At 41.5% G+C, this 21,606-nt stretch overlaps 1 protein-coding gene across 6 annotated transcripts in view; it reads left to right on the forward strand.

Annotated features, from left to right (window-relative positions):
• Positions 1-21,606, forward strand: part of mctp1a (multiple C2 domains, transmembrane 1a) — a 179,143-nt gene that overhangs the window by 103,770 nt on the left and 53,767 nt on the right. For all 6 annotated transcript variants that reach the window (XR_007449595.1, XM_049579953.1, XM_049579955.1 and 3 more), the window contains 8 exons: positions 53-217; positions 787-917; positions 1,747-1,933; positions 11,313-11,406; positions 16,695-16,797; positions 17,778-17,880; positions 18,494-18,595; positions 19,112-19,186. Coding sequence is in view for 5 of the 6 variants with exons in the window: in XM_049579953.1 (XP_049435910.1) it covers positions 53-217; positions 787-917; positions 1,747-1,933; positions 11,313-11,406; positions 16,695-16,797; positions 17,778-17,880; positions 18,494-18,595; positions 19,112-19,186 (960 nt within the window). In the remaining variant the exon portion in view is untranslated. The remainder of the gene's footprint in view (positions 1-52; positions 218-786; positions 918-1,746; positions 1,934-11,312; positions 11,407-16,694; positions 16,798-17,777; positions 17,881-18,493; positions 18,596-19,111; positions 19,187-21,606) is intronic.

Here is a 21,606-nt window from a genome sequence, read left to right on the forward strand (position 1 = left end):
TTTGTGTGAATGTTTCTTTGAATGTGTGCGTGTGCGCGTGCGCCTGCTGCAGTATCAGAGTATGCGTCTGTCAGATGTGCACAGAAAAGCCCAGCTGTGGCGAGGTATAGTCAGCATCAGTCTTATAGAAGGTCGCAGCCTCCAGCCAATGGATGCCAACGGCCTCAGCGACCCTTACGTCAAATTCAGGATGGGGCACCAGAAGTACAAGAGCAAGGTAAACACACTCCTGTTTGAAACGTATTTTAGTGCACTGTTTGGCTGTTAAATGAGAGTTTGTGAACAGAAAGTGGGCACCATACTGTTTGCTGTATTGTAAAAACAGAGGCTAAAAAAACTGAGATGAAATGGTAAAGCTAATCAGTGCTAATTAAATATGAACCAAGCTTCTGCTACTGTGTTTCCTGTTTCTGACATAAAATGTCTTGCAAGACATATTTTAGCTCACCATTTAATTGTTATATAAGATCGTTTGTTAATAGACGGCCACCATATTGTTTCCTGTGTCAAAAAGAAGAAAGCGCGTGTTACATCACTCACCAGTAGCAGTGTTTATTGGTCTGGTGCAGCACAGTGCATTCTGGTAGTTATAGGTGTTCTACCTCTTGAGCAAACCGAATGCCACAGGCCTTTTTCCACTGTTTTCTCTGGTCACATGGCGCCAGTCACAGTTTTGTGACAAGACCATCTCTCCAGCAGGGAAATAGCAATAGCAAAACAGCTAACCTTCTGCAGTACATGTACAAGCACAAATGAACAATGTATTTCCATCTGCCATTTACACAGACAATTCCCAAAACGCTGAACCCTCAGTGGAGAGAGCAGTTTGACTTCCACCTGTATGAGGAACAGGGAGGCTATGTGGACATAACAGTCTGGGACAAAGATGCTGGCAAGAAGGACGACTTCATGGGAAGGTACAGTGGTCTTTATTAGGCTGACTGGACATGTAGCTATCTCAGTATTGTGCCAGGTTGTAGCTTACCAAAATCACACATGACTTAGGACCTATTCACACAGGGTAGGTCTCACAGAAAAAGGTTGCACAAAGACAGTTTTTCCAATCATTTTTAATGGCCATGTCTAATTTGTTCGGATGCGCTCATTTTTAACATCCCGTTCAATATCCATGAGTGTTGCGGCATTGAAGCACTGGAGGAAGCCTTTGCTTTGAAGTCTTTGACCCAAGGCCAGTAATTACTATTGCCATGCCTTGATATAAAGCGGAGATATATTAAGGACATGCCAGAAAATCAATTCAGGCAAGAGAAGATGCTCTCAAGTGCCTACTTAAAGGTATTAATTGTGTCAGCTCTGGCTAAGTTGTATGCAGCTGCTTATATCCTACACACATGACTGTGTGTATAGTATTACCAGGCTGTAGCTGTTGCTATGCTCCAGCACAGTGTGCAATGTATGACGTCTTTTTGATGAGATGACAACTCAGAAACTCGTTTAGACACTTCATTTATAATGGGAAAGTGAAGACCTCTTTCTGTGTAACCTCACAGACATTCTGTGATGATTATTATTTCACAGACATTTTTTCTTCCTGCAAACTTAAGCGCCAAAAAAGGCTGCACTAGCATTTCTTTAAGTTTGGTCTTTATTGTCCTTTCTAGCTTTGCTTAGCTTCCTCTTTTACTATCAGCCTGTTTCAGCATAGTCAGCTCCCCCACAGTATGTGCAATACTCTAACACTGTAATCCTGTTTCTATTTGTTTTATGCATGTGTGTGCATTTTAGGTGTACCATTGACCTGTCGCATCTCAGTAAAGAACACACACACAAGCTGGACCTGGAGCTGGAGGAGGGGGAAGGTGTGCTGGTGCTGCTGGTTACACTCACTGCTTCCGCTGCCGTTTCCATCTCAGACCTGTCGATCAACATGCTGGACGACCCGCACGAGAGACACCAGATCATGCAGAGATATGTGAGTTTAGTTTTGTTGTAAGAGGGGCCTTGTGTTATGTGTGAGGGTAGGATATGATAATGTTGTGTGGACACTTTTCAGAGGAGCGTACACAATGTGAGAGAGCTCAACTGAAAGACCAAAAATGTTATTAAAACAAATCCCTAGTATACAAGAGAGCATACATACTAGGGATTTTCCTAATGAAGTTTAGACTAGTCAACTGGTCTAAAAGTGAGAAAACACTTGACAATTGAGCACAATATAGTACATAAGGTAAGGCTTTTTGAAATCATTAATCATATTTTTTAATAACCAAATCGTATTTGAAATGCTGCTAAAATGAGGGGCACATTGCATCTGGCATTATGAACTTTGCACACAATCCTAGAATCATGACAACTCATGAATTAAAAGCAAACAAATGACAATTATGTACTGTATATTTATTGTCTCAAATTACACACACACACTGACACAGTAACTCTGAGTGTGCATGGAAATTCACACTCACACACACACACACACACACACACACACACACACACACACACACACACACACACGCCCAGGCTTCTCAGGATCTCCCGTGCACCAAACTAACGCAAAGCCAAAGCACCTCTCTCATTAAGCCTAGCAAGAAGACATCCAGCTGACGTGAGTGTGTCTGTGAAGGCTTGGACACACTTTACATGTTGAACGTCCGCAGCCAGCTGTGGACGTTCAACATGTGGACGTTCAGGAACGTTCAGGACGTTCAGGACGTTCAGGAAGAGCTGCTGATGACCAGAGCTGCAGGTTAGCCTCGTATGCCCATCCAAACCACTCCCATTTTCCTCTGGTTTTCTTAATGATAACTTTAACCGCCTTGTGCAGACGAGCGCGGGTACCAAAGTTCAGTCGACTGATACATACAACTGCAAAACAACCAGGTCCAGTTCTTTTAAGTGTTGATGTAGTACTCAAATGTCCCAGTACTTCATATTTTCCCTCATACACAGCTAGAACAAATTTCATAACATCAGTGTTACTAATTGATCATATACCTGATACTGCTTCTTCTTTTACTGACAGCTGTGTGACGCGTGTCGACATGTCCAAGCTGCAAAGACAAAGCAAATAATTGTTTCTTTTGTGTCATGAGTCAGGGCTGACGTGTCAAACAACAACCCCCTCACACATTTATCATCAGACTTCTGATTGTTATAAAGTCACAATTGATTCACATGTTATGAACAATCTCACTTATTCATCAAGAAGTGTCTTCTTTTTTTCACAAGCTAATGTGCTGAGATTTGAAAATAAAATCCACCAAGCTGCAGCTGTGGTTTGAAGTTAGAACAAGTGGAGAGCGAAGGAGCGGGTGAAGAGGGAGATGATGAGATTTAAACAGGGAAGGAAAGGAAGGAGGAAATACAGGGGGTTGAGGGGTTTGGACCAAGTGTTTGGAAAGGACGGGGGCTCATATTGCTGGTTTGTTTCTGTCCCGATGATTCACGCCACCAGTACTGTGCGGTATTTGCATCAGCATGCTGCAGTGTGTTGTGCATTTATGATTAATGCATGTGGGCTCATTTATTTGTGTGTAAAATGTCTTTCTCTGTTTGCCAGTTGTCATTGATTTGAGCTTAGTATTAGAGAGACAGAGACAGTGAGAGAGAGCCCTAAGGCCCCATCTGCCCCTGAGGCCCTCCACTCAACACAATGCTTTCAGCCTATGTCTTTGTCTTAGCCTAGTTAACCCCTCACACCCTGTCATCCTCACTCCTTGCTACAAAGAGACACTCACACACTTTGAATAGGTTTCATTCACTGACAGCCTTGACATGGTACATCTCTCTGCACATCAGGGTCTGCTGTTATTATCACTCAATGCTGCGGCCGTATTTGCTTTCAGTCACGACTTTTAATACAAAATGTAAGACGTCTGTTCACTTAATGTTTTTAGTTTATTTTAGGACCTAATGACAAAAAAGGAATAAGATTTGTTTAATCATTATTGCATTTAATTGTCTGGGAGAATTGTTAGAGCACATTTTCCCATGTGTGCCACTAAGTAACGTGTGCTTTTATGTGTGGGTAAATGGTGCGTATGTGTCCACATACTGTACAGAACAGTAAGTAGCTGTCTGTGTTTGATTTCAGTTAACGGTACGTCCCAGCTGGTGTGTGCTTGCGTCTTTCGGTGTGTGCACAGGCACCAGCGGCGAGGCTCCACAGGCCAAACACGGGTGCCACGACCTACATAACCGTGGTGGTGCCTTATTGGCTAGCCACAGGAGGTTGACCACTGTGCTCCGCGCTGCAGCAACCACCCAAGATCAGAGGGGGGAGCTCTAGGACTGAGACATACACGCTGTGCCTCTCCTCACAGCCACAAAATGAGGGCGGGGAGTGTATGTGTGTGTGTGTTTGTGTGAGTGTGTGTAATAGGGGGCGAGAGGTAAAGGATGAGGGTTGCACCGGGAAGGGAAGGCGTGTAAAATGAAAAGAAAAAGCTATTTCACCTCTCTCACAACTCGTGCAGACCCCGTTTTTCTGCTCGGCTGAAGGCGAGACATTTCCCTTCCTTCGCCTACCTCTTTTCCTGCCTCCTTCTCTCTCCTCCGCACTCCCCATCTCTGTCCCACTCTCCCGGCAGCCCTCGACTCTTTGTCTGTCGCCACTGTGGCCCTCCTGTTCGATGAAGGGATGGAGAGATAGAGGGTGGAGGAAGGTGGGGGGTTGCAGATGGAGGGGCGCAGTGAGGTCGGTTGAATGGTCTCTACCTATTAACATATTCCTTTTCCCTAGACCGGCCGTCTTTCAGTTAGAGAATTTAATAAAGATGTACCTTATCAAGGAGCACTGATAAGACCAAGTACCACCACTAATACATAACAGTGCTGCTCAAAGCCCACTAATCTGCCCAGTGTGTGTATATGTGTGCACGCACATGTGTTGGTGTATGTTATTGTGCTTGGGCACATTTTTACTGACTGGTATTATCAGCTTGAAATCAGCTGTCCAGCACAAGCCTGCACAAAGCACCCACTGCCGCTAATCACAAACAGGCACACACAAACAGACACATTCAAAAACAGTACCTTCCTGCGTCAGCTATCTAATAAAAAAAGATGGGGGTTGGCGGAGCAATACAAGTACTATGCTGTCATCATCACAGCTTTAAAGAGCAGATACCTTCACAAATGAGAATGAGAAAGAGAAAACAATTGAAATCCTTTGCTCGTGCCAGCCTTCAGCAGTGCGGCCTGCTCATCATGAAAACACACACACACACACACACACACACACACAAGATTACTTTAAGGCAGTGTGCGGCAGTGGAAGTGTGGCTATTATTAAAGAAACACTCCTACATGCATGCACGCTCAGTTTAACAATCTGAATCTCTAAGAAGACATTACAGATTTTAAATCCCACAGACGTCTTTGTTGCGCACACGCACGTGTACACATGCCACACCTCTTGTGGTCACAATGAGGTCACTGTGTTGTATCTGGCAGGTGTTCTCTCCTCATCCCAATCTGTGGCCATTAAAGAAAGCACATAATAGACACCTGAGTGCTGGGATCTGATGCTAGCGCCGAGCTCATTAATGCCTCTCTCATTCTAGCTGTTCTGCATTGTGACGGCTTTGTGCATGTGTGTGTATGTCTGCCAGGTTTGAGAGCGCCTCTGTACACTTGCATGTAATGCATGCATGTGTGTGAATGAGAGTACACATGATTTTCTACTGCAAACTACTTTGAATGCAGCTGACGACGGAGCTATATGCAACACAGTGCAATACACTTAGTGACAACTGCCTTAGATGTACTATTTCTCACCGTAACCTTTCCTTCATCCCTAATTACTGTTTCCCAGAAGTAGAGAGGGACAGAGGGAGAGAGGGAAAAGGAGAGAAAGAGATTTATGCATCATGATGGCAAAGGAGCACACACACTAATGGCTCTTAATGGGCCTGAGGTGGCCGCAAGATGGGTGGATGAGAGAAGGAGGACATGGCGACCTCAGCTGAAGTGGTGGCACTTCACCACCCACCCACATGTACGCACACACACACACACACACACACACACACACACCTGCAGTACCTCTCCCACCCACTCCGGTGCCCTGCTCTAAGGTGAAGAGAAAGGACACAACCTGGACAGGAAGTGAGATAAGGGGCTGCAGTGAAGTGTGGGACGGGCAGAGAGCAAACTTCGAGGGAGAATCTTGACAGACAGTGATCCCGAGTTGATGAACAGGAGTGGGAATTGGGAGGTAGTTGTTAGCATTTGGTTTGCGTTTGAGCATTTCACAGGCATTTGATTAAATGTCCCCTGAACTGCGCGGCTGCTGGGCAGACGCTTTATGTGTGTCTGTGTGTGAAATGTTACACGGAGCGCTGATGAAAGGTGACACGATGCAAAGATGACAGCGAGTCATAAGCCTGTGCAGGGGCTGATTCATCTGTGTGTTTGTGTGTCTGTAGAGTGTGACAGAGACGGGAAGAAGATGTCACAGTGACAAGATGTCAATCAAAGGCAGGGTGGGGGTTTGTTTTATGAAAGCCAACTCTGTCCTTCCATTTTTCTCTTCTCTCCTCTGTTCATCCTTCCTTTTTCATCCCCGTCATTCCACCTGCGTGCTGATGGGGGTGTGGGGAGACGTCAGTGAGGGGGTGGGGGTTTGGTTGTGGCCTTTCTTCATCTCTCTTTCTTTCTACCTGTCCGTCTGTCCGTCTTCTCCATCTTTTAGTGTTTATCTTTCTGATGAGGGTTTGAATCCTGGTGGAGGATGGGTGCGTTTTCTCCTCCAGTCATGGATTGAGGCTGAACCCTCGATGTCCCCTCAGGGAGCCTGCATGGTGGGAGGATGGGATGGAGTGTAGATGTTGGGTTGGGGGATGAAAAAAACATATCACTGCATCCATACATTAAAGAAATAATTCTGTCTCATTTCCTTCGTTCAGTTTCGCTGCCATTTTGTATATCTGTGTATCATTACTGAGACAACTGCTCTCGTATCATTTGAAACCATGATACTCGTGTCTTTTTGGTACAGTACCAAATGGTACTTTTTTGATACTGAACTTAAAACTATATATACATGTTTTGCCACAACAAGAGGCCAAACATCTTAAATGTCCAAACCGTAGACTGTATAATAAAGATGGATGACATAACAATTCCCCTAAAGTAAAGCCAAAACCTCTCGGTCCTCTCCTGGTGCTTGGCAGAAAGGACATGGGCCAAACTATAAAATCAAAGAATACGTCAAATAAATGTTTCTAAAAGAAGGTTTCTTTCACTTGAAGTAGTTCTTATCACACTGATGCATGTTCAAGTGTCCATTTTTCCGACAAGTTTGGTTTTAATTAGTTATTTGATGCTATAAAAATGGGGTTTGACATCATGATTCAAAGCTGTGGGTGCCAATTGGTGTGCTCATGATCAATGTGCTGGGTAAACCTGCAGGAACTTAAAACCACAGAGATCTCTACTGCACAGCCTCTGGCTCCAAATGACGTTATCGGCACAAGATGGCAGTGGCCATATCCAGGATATTTTGGCATAATTTTTGTACAGTGGAAGTAAGTGGAGGCGCTTCATCTATCTTGACATACAGCCTATAGTCCAAACACAAGCAGCTGTACAATAACTCCAACTAAACAAAATACAGTCCGAACTTCAAGAACTGTCCGTGACAAATCCTACCAATAAAATATATTCTAAATTGGTAAAATTGTATGTAAATCTGTATGACATTTGATTAAATATTTAGCAAGTAGGATTATGAATCTTACCTAGGCTTACGCCCAGGTAATCGGATTGTATTTCGACAACCAAAGGGATTATTGATGATTGTTTTTTCTTACACTGATATATGATTTTAACCAACTTACTGAAAAATAATCTCTAGAAACTGAGACTGTGCATTTACAGATGTTTTTGGTGGAGTGATGCGTAGGCTTACTGAGCCTCATAAATCAACAGGACTAATGAGTGAATAATTATCATTAGTAATGAACTATTTAATAAAATCTAATAAATATACTACTACTACTACTGCCAATACTACTACTTATATCCTAATCAGAATGGTATTAGTAAGGTAAGAAAAATATTTTAACTGTAAAAATGTTTTTATTACTCAACCATAACTGGTTCACAATAATCAAAGATACTTAATTACTTTTAGAAATCTAAGACCTAATGGACAACTGCACATTGAAATCAAGAGGTCATTGCATAATCAAATTGTGCTTAAATTTCAAAGAGCAAATAGTGCAAATCTATTTAGACTCTGGCACACATTGGTGTGCTATGTTACCCCCCAACCTCTACTGCCACCCCCTGGTGATCAGATCCCCAATGGGCAATCTGGAACAACCACAATTGGACAATATGAAAATAGAAATAATTGCCAAACTCTAATCTGACCAGACATCCGATGCCAGGTTTTGCTACAGTTTTGATACACATTGCCACAGACACATTTTTGTGTCTCTTTGTCCCAAAAAAGTAATAATGTTCGATTCCTACCTCAACTGCTGCTGTTGAACACTACAGCACTAACTAGTGAGCTATTAGTTTGCCCTCATCTCTCCTCTGTTGCCTCCCTCATGCCCTCTCTCTGACTCTTTTTCTCCCAGTGTCTCTTTTCTTGGCTGCGCCCCAATAATCACAACAAGCAGCTGTATCTTCAGAGAAATCGTGCCTTAAAATTGAGAGTTGTCCCCTCTCTCCCTCTCTCCCTCTCTCTGTATGTCTCTCTTTTTCTCTCTTTCACATACTCTCTTTCCCCCTCTCTTTCTTTCACACACTCTCCCCTCTCATCTCCTTTAGAGAGCTTTTGGACAATGATATCGCTGGAAACAGGCAGAGTCTGACAGAGTTGGTAATAATGAATTAAGTCTGTAGCCTGGCCCTGACTCTGAAATTTAAATTATAATTACTCCTGTGGGGATGGAAGGGGTTATTGCCAGAGAGAGAGAAATAAATTGAAGTGAAGTGCATTTCCACTTTGCTTTTAAGACACGCCGACATGCTACTCAATTTGGCCTCAGTGTAGGTTTTCTATGCATGTGTTTATACCTGAGTATTTGGGTGTGAACAAAAGCAGGAGTTTATGATTGTGCGTGTGTCTGTCAGCGTGTGCCCATGCCTCATGGCCCGGCCGTTGATCTCTACAGGTCTCCCTTTATCCCGCAGATTTACAGACCAGTTTTAACACAGTCATCATTCTTTCTCCTTCTTATTAAAACCTTGTACGTACAGTATTTCCCTTCTCATTTCAGAAGATCACAGGACCATGTGACATCTCATGACTGTGTATGTGTCTGTATGGTGTGTGAGCAGGCAAGAAGGAGAAAAATATCACAGGGAGATAATGTGTGTGTGTGTGAGAGAGAGAGCGCAAGACTGTGTGCTTTACTTCTTGTTTTACAGTTAGTTTGTTTATCCATCAAGAGTGTTTGTTTCCCCTCTCTTTTGTTTGGATATTGTGTAAACTGGACAGTGTGCGCTAAGGTCAGTGTGTGTTTGCCTCATAACTATGATATCTCTGCCAGTCACGCCTCACTGGATGTGTCTACTCACCAACAATGTCTCTATTATTATTATATTATCAGCTTAATACGCTCTCTCTGTCTCTTTTAAAGCAAACAAACACACAAGCAGAAGTGTAGGGAGTATACAGTGAGCCCTGTAAGGACACATTCATATCAATAAGATCACATCACATGCAATCGTGCATATGTGATGTAATTACTTGCACATTTTTCTTCATTTTGTATCATTTCTGGGCAACATATAGATATTATATCTACCATGATATGAGACTGGACATTGTCTTAGATTTTGGATATCGTAAGTTTTATTTTTCCTTGTTTTAAAGGCTGCGTTACAGTAAAGTGATGTAATTTTCTGAACTTACCAGACTGCCTTAATCCACCTAGTCATTATATCCACATTTATGGTGAGTATTCGCCAAAAATCTGTGTTAATATTTTCTGAAAGCACCGATGGTCAACCCTACAATATTGATATCAAGGAATATTTGATCAAAAATATTGTGATCTGTAATTTTCTCTATTGCCTGACCCTATTTTGTGTGTACATGTCACACATTAACAGATATTTGATTGCTGTAGGAATTATATGTTTCCATATTGCACATAATTCACTTTTGTGTCTTCTTTGGCTGATACTAACGCTGCTATTCACACACACATTCACTCACTTAACATCTTTTTTTTCTTACAAACATTGTGAGAAAGCAATTCTGGGAGTGACTAAAAAAGCAAATACCAGCCAGCTTTTTCTATTAAATCATCCAGACTGACAGTGCATACCAGCGAGCATATCAGCTCATACAACAATACACATTAAAATGTGTTAAAACTGCATTCAAAATTCTGCATATTAGGAATGGAGAGGTGTCTAAATCCTATACAAAGATTTTCTGCCACAAAAGTTCCAAACTGACACTCCTCTATTTGTAGTTATTACACAAAACACCATGTAAAACTTTTATCTAAAACACCTTAGGTAACTCTTTCACTTTTGAAAGGAAAAGTTAATGGAAAAGCACAAGAACCCTTAGTTGATTGCAAAGGTGGACATTTAACATTTATAAGTTTGGCCTCATTGTTTGTTAGGAATAGATATTATGCTGAGAACTATTCTGTTATCATATTATTTTTTGTGATGTTCTACAAGTTTTTTGCTTTAACTTATCATAATGAAGTAAATATTTGTTGCACATTGTAATAGCTGGAGAATAATGACGTCATCAGCATTTAGTTTGTTTCCCTTTAAGTCTGCTTTTCACCATGCAGCTCTGTCTGCCAAACTCCAAGGAAAATGAAAGGCGATTTACAGCACAAACGTCCACCATTGTGCAACCAAAACAGGAAGAAGATGGTGCTTTTGTTTTCCCTGGTAGAAATTGCCAGCTAACCAAAGAGTATTGGTGTAAACAGTGGACAGTGGAAGGACGTCATCCGAGGGAACAGAAAGCCTACAATGTCTCTGTCTACAATGACCCCTATTTGTCTGACTTTTATCTGTGTACTGTTTTTACTCACTGTAACCTTTTACAGTATATTTCTGCATGGATCATCTTTTTTTCCCAAAATCATTGAACTTCCATTTTATCTCCAAAGTACAAAGTCAAGAAACATTTTAAACAGGCAAGCACAGCTATTCAGTGAAATTAAATACAGCCATTTGTCCTCTGTTAGACTCGACCATAAATGCCACCTCTACATTTTCAAATCAGGACTGTTAAAGGACATATTCTACCCTTTCGTCTCTTAATGAAATGTCAGGCTATTGACCTGCCTTTCTCTTCAATGCTAATTTGGCGTCCTCTTTGACCCCTCACCCCTGTTCCTGTGATGTTTCAGAGCCTGTGGAGGTCATTCCACAACCTGAAAGATGTCGGTGTGGTGCAGGTAAAGGTCATCAGGGCTGAGGGACTGATGGCAGCAGATGTCACAGGTAAGGCAATGACCTTAAGTCCAAACAACAAGACTATAACCTCTCTAGTTCTCATGTACATTGTTAAAAGTTAGTCCGTTCATTTTTCACTCCTGCATTTATGCTCATATATTCATTTGCTTAAAAATAATCTGACAAATAGGCCTCCGTTTTTGCTGCTGTTTTGCAATTTCTGTTACTATCAGAGTGAGCATTACAAGGCATCTGGTAATAATAATAATACTATCAATAACGAGTATTTTTTTGTTTGCTTGAAATAACTTTTGCTTGAGTTTTGCATCGAGACGCTGAACAATTCCTGTGGCACATTTTCCTCCACCGGCAATCTGCCATAAATCTAGCCAAAGATAAAGTCAGAGTGTAGAGTTGGTTTAAGGGATGATCCTGCGCGAGAATCCTCAGAGAGAGTTAAAGTCTACTTTGTGCAGGACGCTAAATTTGTCTCTGCGTTTTTTTAGAAAAGATGCAGGCTGCTCATTTGAATAATAGAGAAAAAGTACATATTTGAACCAACAAATCTCTCTCCCTCCTCCTCCTCCCTCCTCCCGCTCTTTCTCTGCTTGCTCTCTCTGAATCCTCCATTCTCCATTAATTCTTACTTTTAATTAGGTCTACAGTGGACAGGCCTAGTTTTTCACTCTGTATTATCTAGTAGAGAGAGAAGGAAGAGTGTGTGTTTTTGTGTGTGTGTGTGAGTATGTGTGTGTGTTTGAGAGGGAGAGAGAGAGAGAGAGAGGGAGAGTCTAGAGTTTTTCCCCATTTGAAACAGCCACAGTCCCATTAGCCAATACAGAGTGGAGCTGGTTGATTTGGGTTATTGCGTGGAGCGACCGGAGCAGCCGGAGTGCAGGGCTAATGGCTCTCTGGCTCTTGTATTTCACTCGGAGCAGAAATTTGCTCCGTGACCTCGTTGTAGAGCTCATCATTCAGTCTGAGCTTCATGGATCCTTCCCAAAAAAAGAAAAAAATAACACCCCAAAAGAGTAAAACTGTGGAAATATAATGTCTAGTGGCTGTTTGTTTGCCTTTCACTTCGCCTCTGTCGGTTTGACGTGGTCATAGAGAACATGTTTGATTTCAGAGTAGTGCCTCTACAGCCTGTGGTGATTTGAAATTATTTCTACAGGCTTACTGAACAGTTAAAGTGCAGCATGTCTTTTGGTGCCAACATGGGCTAATACTTTACATGGAAACTACCAAGACTGAATAAAAAACAAGTGTAAAAAAAGTGTTGAATTCAGATTTGAAATCCCACAACAAACATGTTTTTTGAATAAGACTGACAAAGAATAAGGTTCTACTTAAAATGTGAAGATTTAAATTCACTGGAGAAATGTTTTTTACACATGTAAATTTAATCATTTCATGTGTTTCATGTGGAAAACTTTGATTTCATAAGATAAAAACAGAATACAGGTGAGGATGTTTCTGCATGGGATTGACTAGTTGTCAACCTTTAATCGTCAACTAATTTGATAAATGATTAATTAGTTTGGGTAAAGTATATAGAAAAAAAAGTTAAAATTCTCTGATTCTTCCTCTTAAATGTGAATATTTTCTGGCTTTCTCACTCCTTTATGACAATAAACTGAATATCTTTTACATCTGAGGATGTCATCTTGAGCTTTGGGAAACACTGATTGACATTTTTCACTATTTTCTGACATTTTATAGACCAAACAACTAATCAATTAACCAAGATAATAACTAACAGATTAGTCTATGATGAACTACTTGTAACTCTTTATATATTTACAAAAAACAAATCACATGTGGATTTTCACACATGATTTTTTTGCTGTAGCCAAAGAGATCGTGAATTTAGGCAGTCAAATGTGTAATCTTATTTAATTTATACTTTCTTGCAAGCAACAAAGTAAAAAGGATTTTTCTTTTGTTACCCCAGAAAACGTTTTCTTTCAGCCAGTCTAACCCTTCAAAGATAGATACAGAAGGTAAAGTGATATGGATAACCAACAGGCAAAGGGGTTGTTTCTAGATGGCGTATTCCTGTTTTGAGTCTGACGCTGTGTGTGTGTGTGTGTGTGTGTGTGTGTGTGTGTGTGTGTGTGTGTGTGTCACTGGCAGAAACAATAGCTCTGTAAGAGCCACATAAGAGCCCTCACCACATGAACACCCTATTTTAACAGCCCAGACCAAGAGAGGGTCAGGAGCAAGGTGAGAGAGAAACAGACGGACAGACAGACAGAGAGAGAGAGAGAGAGAGAGAGAGGAGGTCAGCGAGAGAGAGAGAGAGTTCACAATCTCTCTCCCATTCACGCTGCCTGTCTCCTCGCCTGTCTTTCTCCCTCCTCTCCCCACCCCTCTCCCCCTCTCCTCTCCTCTCTGGCCATCTCTCTCTCTAATTGAAGTGTTTTTGTGGAGTAGCTCCTCTCCAGCCCGAGTAGGATAACTGAAAATAGTCTCTAAAACCAACAATCCCTTTTGTCTGCCAGCCCTTGTCCCTCTGAGTGGATGCTATACTGTTAGAACATTTCAATACTAACACACACATGGACACGCGCACACATGCACTTCCAGCGGCAACACCGTAGCTCGTGTAGACATCATTCTTTTCTCCCTCAATATCAAAACAAAACCTGTCAGTAAAGTGTAGATTTCCCGCCGCATCACTTGACACAAGGAGAAATATACTCGTATAGCCTATTAAAAGGTTTGGAAAGTAAATGCAACAAAAATGTGATTTACATTTTAAAGTCTGAATCATAATTAATTGTGATTATACAGCAACATGAGAGCGTGCGCTCCCTCTCCAACCTCAGACTCCTCACTAACTCTGAGCTTCCTGCAAGGCAATTACAGTGCGCTCCCTCGTCTCTGTACTGTATTCATCCTCCACACTTATCTTAGGGCACACTGAAATGAGTTTGAGCCCGCTCCTAGCTGCAAACCCTCTGCCAGTGCCACAGAGATGGGACCCAGAGGGGGGGAGGAGCTTTGCTCGGACATTACCTGGATGATCTCTGAGTGGCGCTCAAACCTGAGCGTGTAATTGGTTAAGACAGCCGCCTCTGGTGCTGGCGGCCAATAAGGTGAAAGTTCATCACCAATGACAACTGGCTCTCTGCGGCAACACAGCCTGCCATGTCATTAAAAACAGAATATTAGAGAGAAAATGGGGGAGGGACAGGGTTGTGCAGAAATAATTTCCATCTCTTAATTTGGATGATTGCATTTAAATTTAATCAGACTTGATTTGTGGGGACAACATTATAATCGTTTATGCTATGGAGGCTCCGGATGATTAAGGAGGATTTCAAATATTCGCTAAATATTGAATGAAAACTGCTGCCAAAATATATTCTTGTTACTTGTTTGCAATTTGAAAATACATTTTTTTTTTGTGTTTATTCATGATGGGCACAAGGAGGAATTTGCATTTTAATACAACACATGCGCGCCATGCAAACAATTGATATGGCTGACAAAGTATGTAGACAGAGAGAGGGAAGTAGGCTGCTGAGTCCATTGTCTTTTGTCTATTTTAATGTATCTTGTTTTCTATCGTAGGAGTCATAGCTGTCAATATCCACTTCAAACACTCTACATCAATAGGGCCCCACAAACAGATATGAAAGGCAACACCTACGGCTCAGCATTGATCACGGTGACATTTACTTTGCACACCCACTAAATGTCCTGCCCTTGTCACAACATTTGAAGAAAATCACACCAATCAATGACACACAGACGGACACGCAGAAGCACAAACACAAATGTGGCGGGGGGGGGGGACTTTGAACTCAATCCCAACTTTATTGAATCTTATTATGCAACATGGCTGCTTTTCTCATATTTCAACACTCAATATTTTCCCCGGGAATTCGTGTGGGACAATTTTTTATTTTTTAAACTTTCTGACCCAGTCTTTTCAAGTGATAAGCTTGAACAAACAGCGCAACGGCTCCCAACAGTTTTAATAAAAAATAATGATCAAAGCCAGAATTAAGAGTTTTGTTGTTTTTTTAGTTCATTCCGAGGCGATGCAAGGGAGGTGGGCTGGCAGGCATGGGGAGCTGGTCTCACTCCTTTCTGTGTACAAAGAAATTGAAATGTGAGATGTTAGTAAACAAATGGAGAATATATAGGACATTACTGGTTTTGATTATTATAGTACAGTATTCTATTCTCAGGAGAAGGAAATAACTCTGTGATTATGTTTATTTCTCCTCTCAGTTTCGCTCACCCTCTCTCTTTGCTCAGTTACGTAACTGTAGTAAATTCTGAATTGAAAGTTTTGCTGGAATGAATTAGCATTAATGAATGTGATTTATCGTGAACCATATATCATATCTGTGTTTTATAACATCTAAGGGTCTTTAAAGTTCTCACATAGTGTTGTAAAGTTTTATCTTTTGGCAGCCACGGGCTGCTTAAATCATTTCATACGTGAGTCATGGGTTTTGGAAATTATTTATTCTATCAGATAAATTGGATATATGTTTTGTTATTATTACTGTTAAGTTTCACTTGATGAAAGCGGTATTTCTGCTAGTGTATAAAACTTCAGCAGTGATTTCCCCGCAATAAATACAGCTTTCAATTTTAATATCCAAAAACCTTTCTGCTGTTTTTATTAATTTACACAGCTGTCAATAGAACAAAGCAGTAAGGATGAGGAGGGAATGTTTTCTGTCATTCCTTCATCATTTAATTTCTCATGTTGCTCTTGCTTTTCACTCATTTTTTCACCACCGTCTCGCCGCTCGCTCGGAATCGCTAATCATGGACCGGCCATGTTTCTCACACCCCTGCTCGGCTGTCTTTATCTTCCACTTTGAACTTCTCTGGCCTTCAGAGCCACATGGCCGTCTGTGTTCTCCGCACCATCCATTCTCAAAGTCTTCTCTCTCCTTTCACTCTCCCACCCCCTCCTTGTGACTGCCCAGGGCAAAGTTGTCCTGGAGCTTATCTTCTAGTTGTCCATGTTCCCAGGGTGTTGATAGAAACAGCTTGCAGCTGTTCCACTGATATACTGTTTTATAATATATATGGCATCAGGGCTAAAAATGAAAGACTCATATTATTACAGCTCTGATAACCAGAGTATTGGAGCTGTCATGTGGTGTAAAGGGAGGAGGATATATACACTATCTGTATTAATAATATGAGGGATTGGAGATAGACAAAAGCTGTTGGAATTACTTAAGATTCTCGCTTCTTACAGTCAACACTAAACAAAAGTTTAGTGTTGACTGTATTTATGTCTTTTTCTTTTACTGAGAAGGTTATTCTTGTATGATTTTTTTTTTCCTTTTGCTCGCCAGGTAAGAGTGACCCATTCTGTGTGGTGGAGCTGAGTAACGATCGGCTGCAGACGCACACAGTCTACAAAAACCTCAACCCAGAGTGGAACAAGGTCTTCACTTTGTGAGTGGCTTTTACAATACTACATGTCACACATACAGTTTGTGCTCACTGCAGCAATGACAATAAAATATTTAATTTTTATTTTTTTTAACTGACATGTATCTTTGAATTAAAGAATGGTAAAGTCACAGCAACAGTCTTATGAAATAAATTATATATAATTACATTTTTTCAATTTATAACACCCAATGGGTTTTTTGTGTGTGTGTGTGTGTGTGTTTGTGTGTGTTTTAAAATTAATTCTGAGAATTAAAAAAATATTCCTCACAGTTTATAGTGTGGAGTATATTTTTATCAATGAACTTTTGAACTTGAAAAAATATTAATAATAATTGTTAATACAATCCTAATTTAATAGTGTTTTAAAATGTGTCATATCCCTGCAGTGAGTCCTAGAATAAATGAAACATAAGAGAAAAAGGAGGCTTATCACATTTTCATTTCTTCAAAAAATATATATATTTTTTTCTTTTAGGTATATAGCTACACCCAGGCGGTAGTTAAATGTTGATGTAGATCTAACTCTGCATAATTTCTCTCATATATGATGGCATTTCATTCCAGAGTAGAAACTTGTGAATTCCCACTGATGGGGCAGGTTAATTTAGTCATTCTTTGAGCGCACGTCTTTCTCATAGCCTCCTTTCTATACATAACATCAGCTATCTTCTTACTAGCCTAGTTTTCAAGAGATGACACGTCTGAGGATGATACTTTAGTTTTACTGAGCTCATGCAGTAATGTAGTGCAGTGTCACATAAAGCATGTTAACGGTGATTTTTAAACATTTATGTAAATGCAATGGAGGGTATTCAAATACAAAGCATATGTTATGCCTTGTACAGCGTTTCAGATTTCAAACTGTTTTCTAGAGACATTTAAAGAAGCTTTTGTAAGACGTAATAACTTTCACACTGTTTCAGTTTCTAACCCATATATCAGTTTATATGTCACTGATGTTGTCTTTGTGTGTGGTCCAGTAACGTGAAGGACATCCACTCGGTGCTAGAGGTCACTGTTTACGACGAGGACCGAGACAGAAGTGCAGACTTCCTGGGGAAAGTGGCTATTCCTTTACTAAATGTGAGTCAGAGGCAGATTTCTGTGTGTGTGTGTGTGTGTGTGTTTCTTTTTCTTTCCCTTTGGGGATAATAGAGAGAACATAGAGGAACGGAAGGAATGAAAACACACACGGTGGAAGATATAAAAAGCAGAGGTTATTTTTGCAACTCCACAGATGAGACTGTTATTATTTCACAAAGAGAAATAGATGACAGGAAGGAGAAAAAATGGAAGAGAGGCTAAGAAAAAAAGGAGAGATTGATAGGTGAGAAGAAAGAAAGTGAAGGGATGAGAGATGATATGAAAATGACACTGATCGAGAGATGGAACGATGCGATTTATAGAAAAAAAGAGAAAGAAGAGTGTCTGTTACATTTGAAAAAATACAGATAGCCTGTGAAAGTACTGTGTGTCTAATATATCCATGCTCTGCTGTACAGTATGATTCCCCAGGATAGTTAATTTCTGTTTGACAGAGCTGAGCTGCAGTGGGTAATGAACAGGTACTTGTCAGAGTTGCCACAGTTGTTTTGGGTTCCCTGTCAGCGCCAGCAGCTGGGGTTCAAAGGTGGCCCGGGGAGCCGATTCAGCCGGGTATTGCCAGACAGACGCCTGTCATGTCCCTCTCCCACAGATCCAAAATGGAGAACGCAAAGCCTACGCCTTGAAAAGCAAGGAGCTGACAGGGCCAACAAAAGGGGTCATCTTTCTCGAAATAGACGTGATTTTTAATGCTGTAAGTCTTTCTTTAGCTTTTTTTGATTCTCCTCCCTGTTTTTTTTTATTTTGCCCCCCACCCCCCATTATCCTCTCTATCCATCCCTCCCTTGTCCTCTCCAGCACCCCCCCCCACGCTGCTGTTGTCTTTATTCTGTTTGTCCCCCCCCCCGCTTCCATCTCATCCCTCGTCCCTTGTCCCTCGTCCTCGTTTTGGCTTTAATTATCGAAGACTCCCTCTCAACAGCCTTTGTTCGCCCATTCACCATCGCTGTGTGTGTCCTATAGCGGCCATCTTACAGCTCTCTCTCTCCCGCTCTCTCTAGCCTCTGACATGGGGCACGCTCTACGCATGTGCTGCCAGTATCATTACACATTGTCTGAGAAAAACCTTCAAAATGATTAACAAATATTGTTAACTCGCTGATTGATTGACATAATTTCTGATTTATTTATGTGTATTATTTCAAATGAGTGTGATTCCACTCTCACCGTTTGCTGTTTATGACGCTGTGTGTGTTCACTCCATCTCCAGGTGAAGGCTGGTCTCAGGACGCTGATTCCCATTGAGCAGAAGTATATCGAGGAGGAGCCCAGAGTGTCCAAGCAGGTACATCAGCAGCCAACACTTATCTTCCACCACTCCGCCTCATTTTTATCTGTGTCCACCACTGTACCCCCTGTTCTGCTTAACTGTCTGAAGCAAAACCAACAAGCCTGGAGAGTGGCATCTTGTAAACCACAACAACTGTGTGGGCAAGATACAACAGGATGATTGAAGGAAAAACAGCATTTCGTTTCTTTTTTTTCTCTCTCTCTCTCTTCCCTCCTCTCTCCCTTCTCTCATCTCTCCCCCCCTCGCATCCACTCTGAGTGGTGAATAGAAATGTCAAGCTGTCAGCTCTGGGGTGCATAAGTAGATTGGCCATCCTTATAGTTGGCCCTCTTTGCCACTGCTGCTTTGCACTTCATTGTCACGCCGCTCAGTGTGGCGGCACCACAAAGGGCTGAATAGTAGGGGCTGGCCCACATCAGACATGTCATATGAGTGACCGTTTGGGCTCAGCAGTCAATGCTGCACCATGCACAGCCGAGCACAGCGCGCACACACACACATGCACCAGCTCCCATACCACGCTTTTGTCAGCCTTCCATCTATTCCCTTCTTTCCTCACTGTTCCTGCCTTCTCTGTTGCTCTCTGTCTCGGCCCGCTCTCCACTTTCCTCCCAAATGTGGAATCTTTTTTTCATCTCCATTTCACCTCTGACTCACAGAGATGACCCATGTCAGCGTCTCGCAATGATGATGTCACTGGCTGCTTTAGAGGGATTGCCCCGTGAGGACTCTTTTGTGTGAGAGCAGCTCCCCTGCTGTTGCTTGCTGCTTAGAGTGTGCGTGCACACACGCACACACACACACACACACACAAACACAAACACACACACACACACATAAATGAAAAAAAAACATAAGCTGCCTGCCAAACAAAACCATTTAATTGTAATTATGACATTTGACTTAATAAATGACTCCACTACATTTCTAAGTGTTTTGAAGGAATAACTCAAGGCGCACTTTGAAATAATTCATGAAAAATGAAATATTCTTATCAAGGCAGTTATGGCAATAATGAGCCAAGAAGAGTGCAGCGTGTACATCAAGTGCATGCGCTGAGGAACGTGGAAATGGATGATTCACAGTCTTGCTGTCCTCAGGGTCTGTGTGTCCCCAGCAGGACACCATACAGTCATCCTCAGTTTGGCAACAAAAAGCTTCACATAATTATACATAGAGAAGGAGGAATCCTCCTCTCATCTAGCATCAAAGCAGCCAAGCCACCCCTAACCACATGCAAATCCACCCGGAAACACACATGCATACAGACAATAGACTTTACTGTGGTGCAACAAACACATACAGTATAGCCACAGAATACACACATTCAAACACACACACACACACACAATTTTCCAAAGAGTAAAATAATGGCCTAGAATTTTTTGAACAGCGATCTGCAGAGACAGTTTGTCCTTTGGGAGCACTTTCTCCTGGTGGTGACCTGATTGGGTGGTTGGCGTTCTGCGCTGCTGTTATGCTATTCCCTGAATGGTTGGCAACCCATGGGGAGATCAGCAGTTAGCCAGTTCTCTCTCATATCTGGCCAAAATGCGCGGAGAACCCTCAGGGAGGAGAATCCAGGGACTGTGCTGGAAATTGTTATTATTGTACTTAACTTTATCACTGGGAGAATGGAGTTAAAGAAACACTGTGAGTCAGCTTGTCACACTTAAAGCAGCCGTTTGTCCCGTATGCTGATCCACATCCATATATAGCTATCCAAAGACTGAAAACACCCCGACGTCCTCATGGTGTCCTCGGTGCTGTAATGTTGTAATATTGGAGCCAAAGTGAGGTCAAAGCTGCAAATCTCAAGTTGTAAAAACTTAATGCTCCAGTTAACTTTCCAAAGTGACAGCTGAGTGAGACACAATGGGGTTTGAACCAACCATATTAAGACTTACTGTCACTTTAACTAAGGTGCTAATTGTATGATGTAACATGTTTACTTACTCAATTGTGATGAATTCACTCCATAAATAAACATAAAAGAGGGAAAACTGACCTCTTTAACAGTATGTCCTTAGCTGTGCTTATGTCTGTAATAATAATGTTGCTCCTGTTTACTTTGTCTTTGGATAAAACTTTCCAAACATTACACATGTGCACCTTATGTGGAAAAATCACAGACCTTGATGTGCTAGTGTGTTTTTTTACAATTACACTCTGCTGCCTGTCACATTAAGTCGCACCAGATCTTCACGTATTCACACAACAACATGTCATTAAGTCTATTTTCACTGAGTGTATATGTTTACACTCTGTATCTACAACTGAAACAGTGGAGTGATATGTATTTAGCACCATGTTTATTCCATGCTACAGCTTGTTTCTGACCTTAAGCTCTCACTTGTTTTCATTTTTATGATCAACTGTTTATTATCACTTTTAAATGCAAACACTACAAAATG

The sequence above is a fragment of the Epinephelus fuscoguttatus genome, linkage group LG6 (assembly GCF_011397635.1).
Source record: "Epinephelus fuscoguttatus linkage group LG6, E.fuscoguttatus.final_Chr_v1".
Lineage (NCBI taxonomy): Eukaryota > Metazoa > Chordata > Actinopteri > Perciformes > Serranidae > Epinephelus > Epinephelus fuscoguttatus.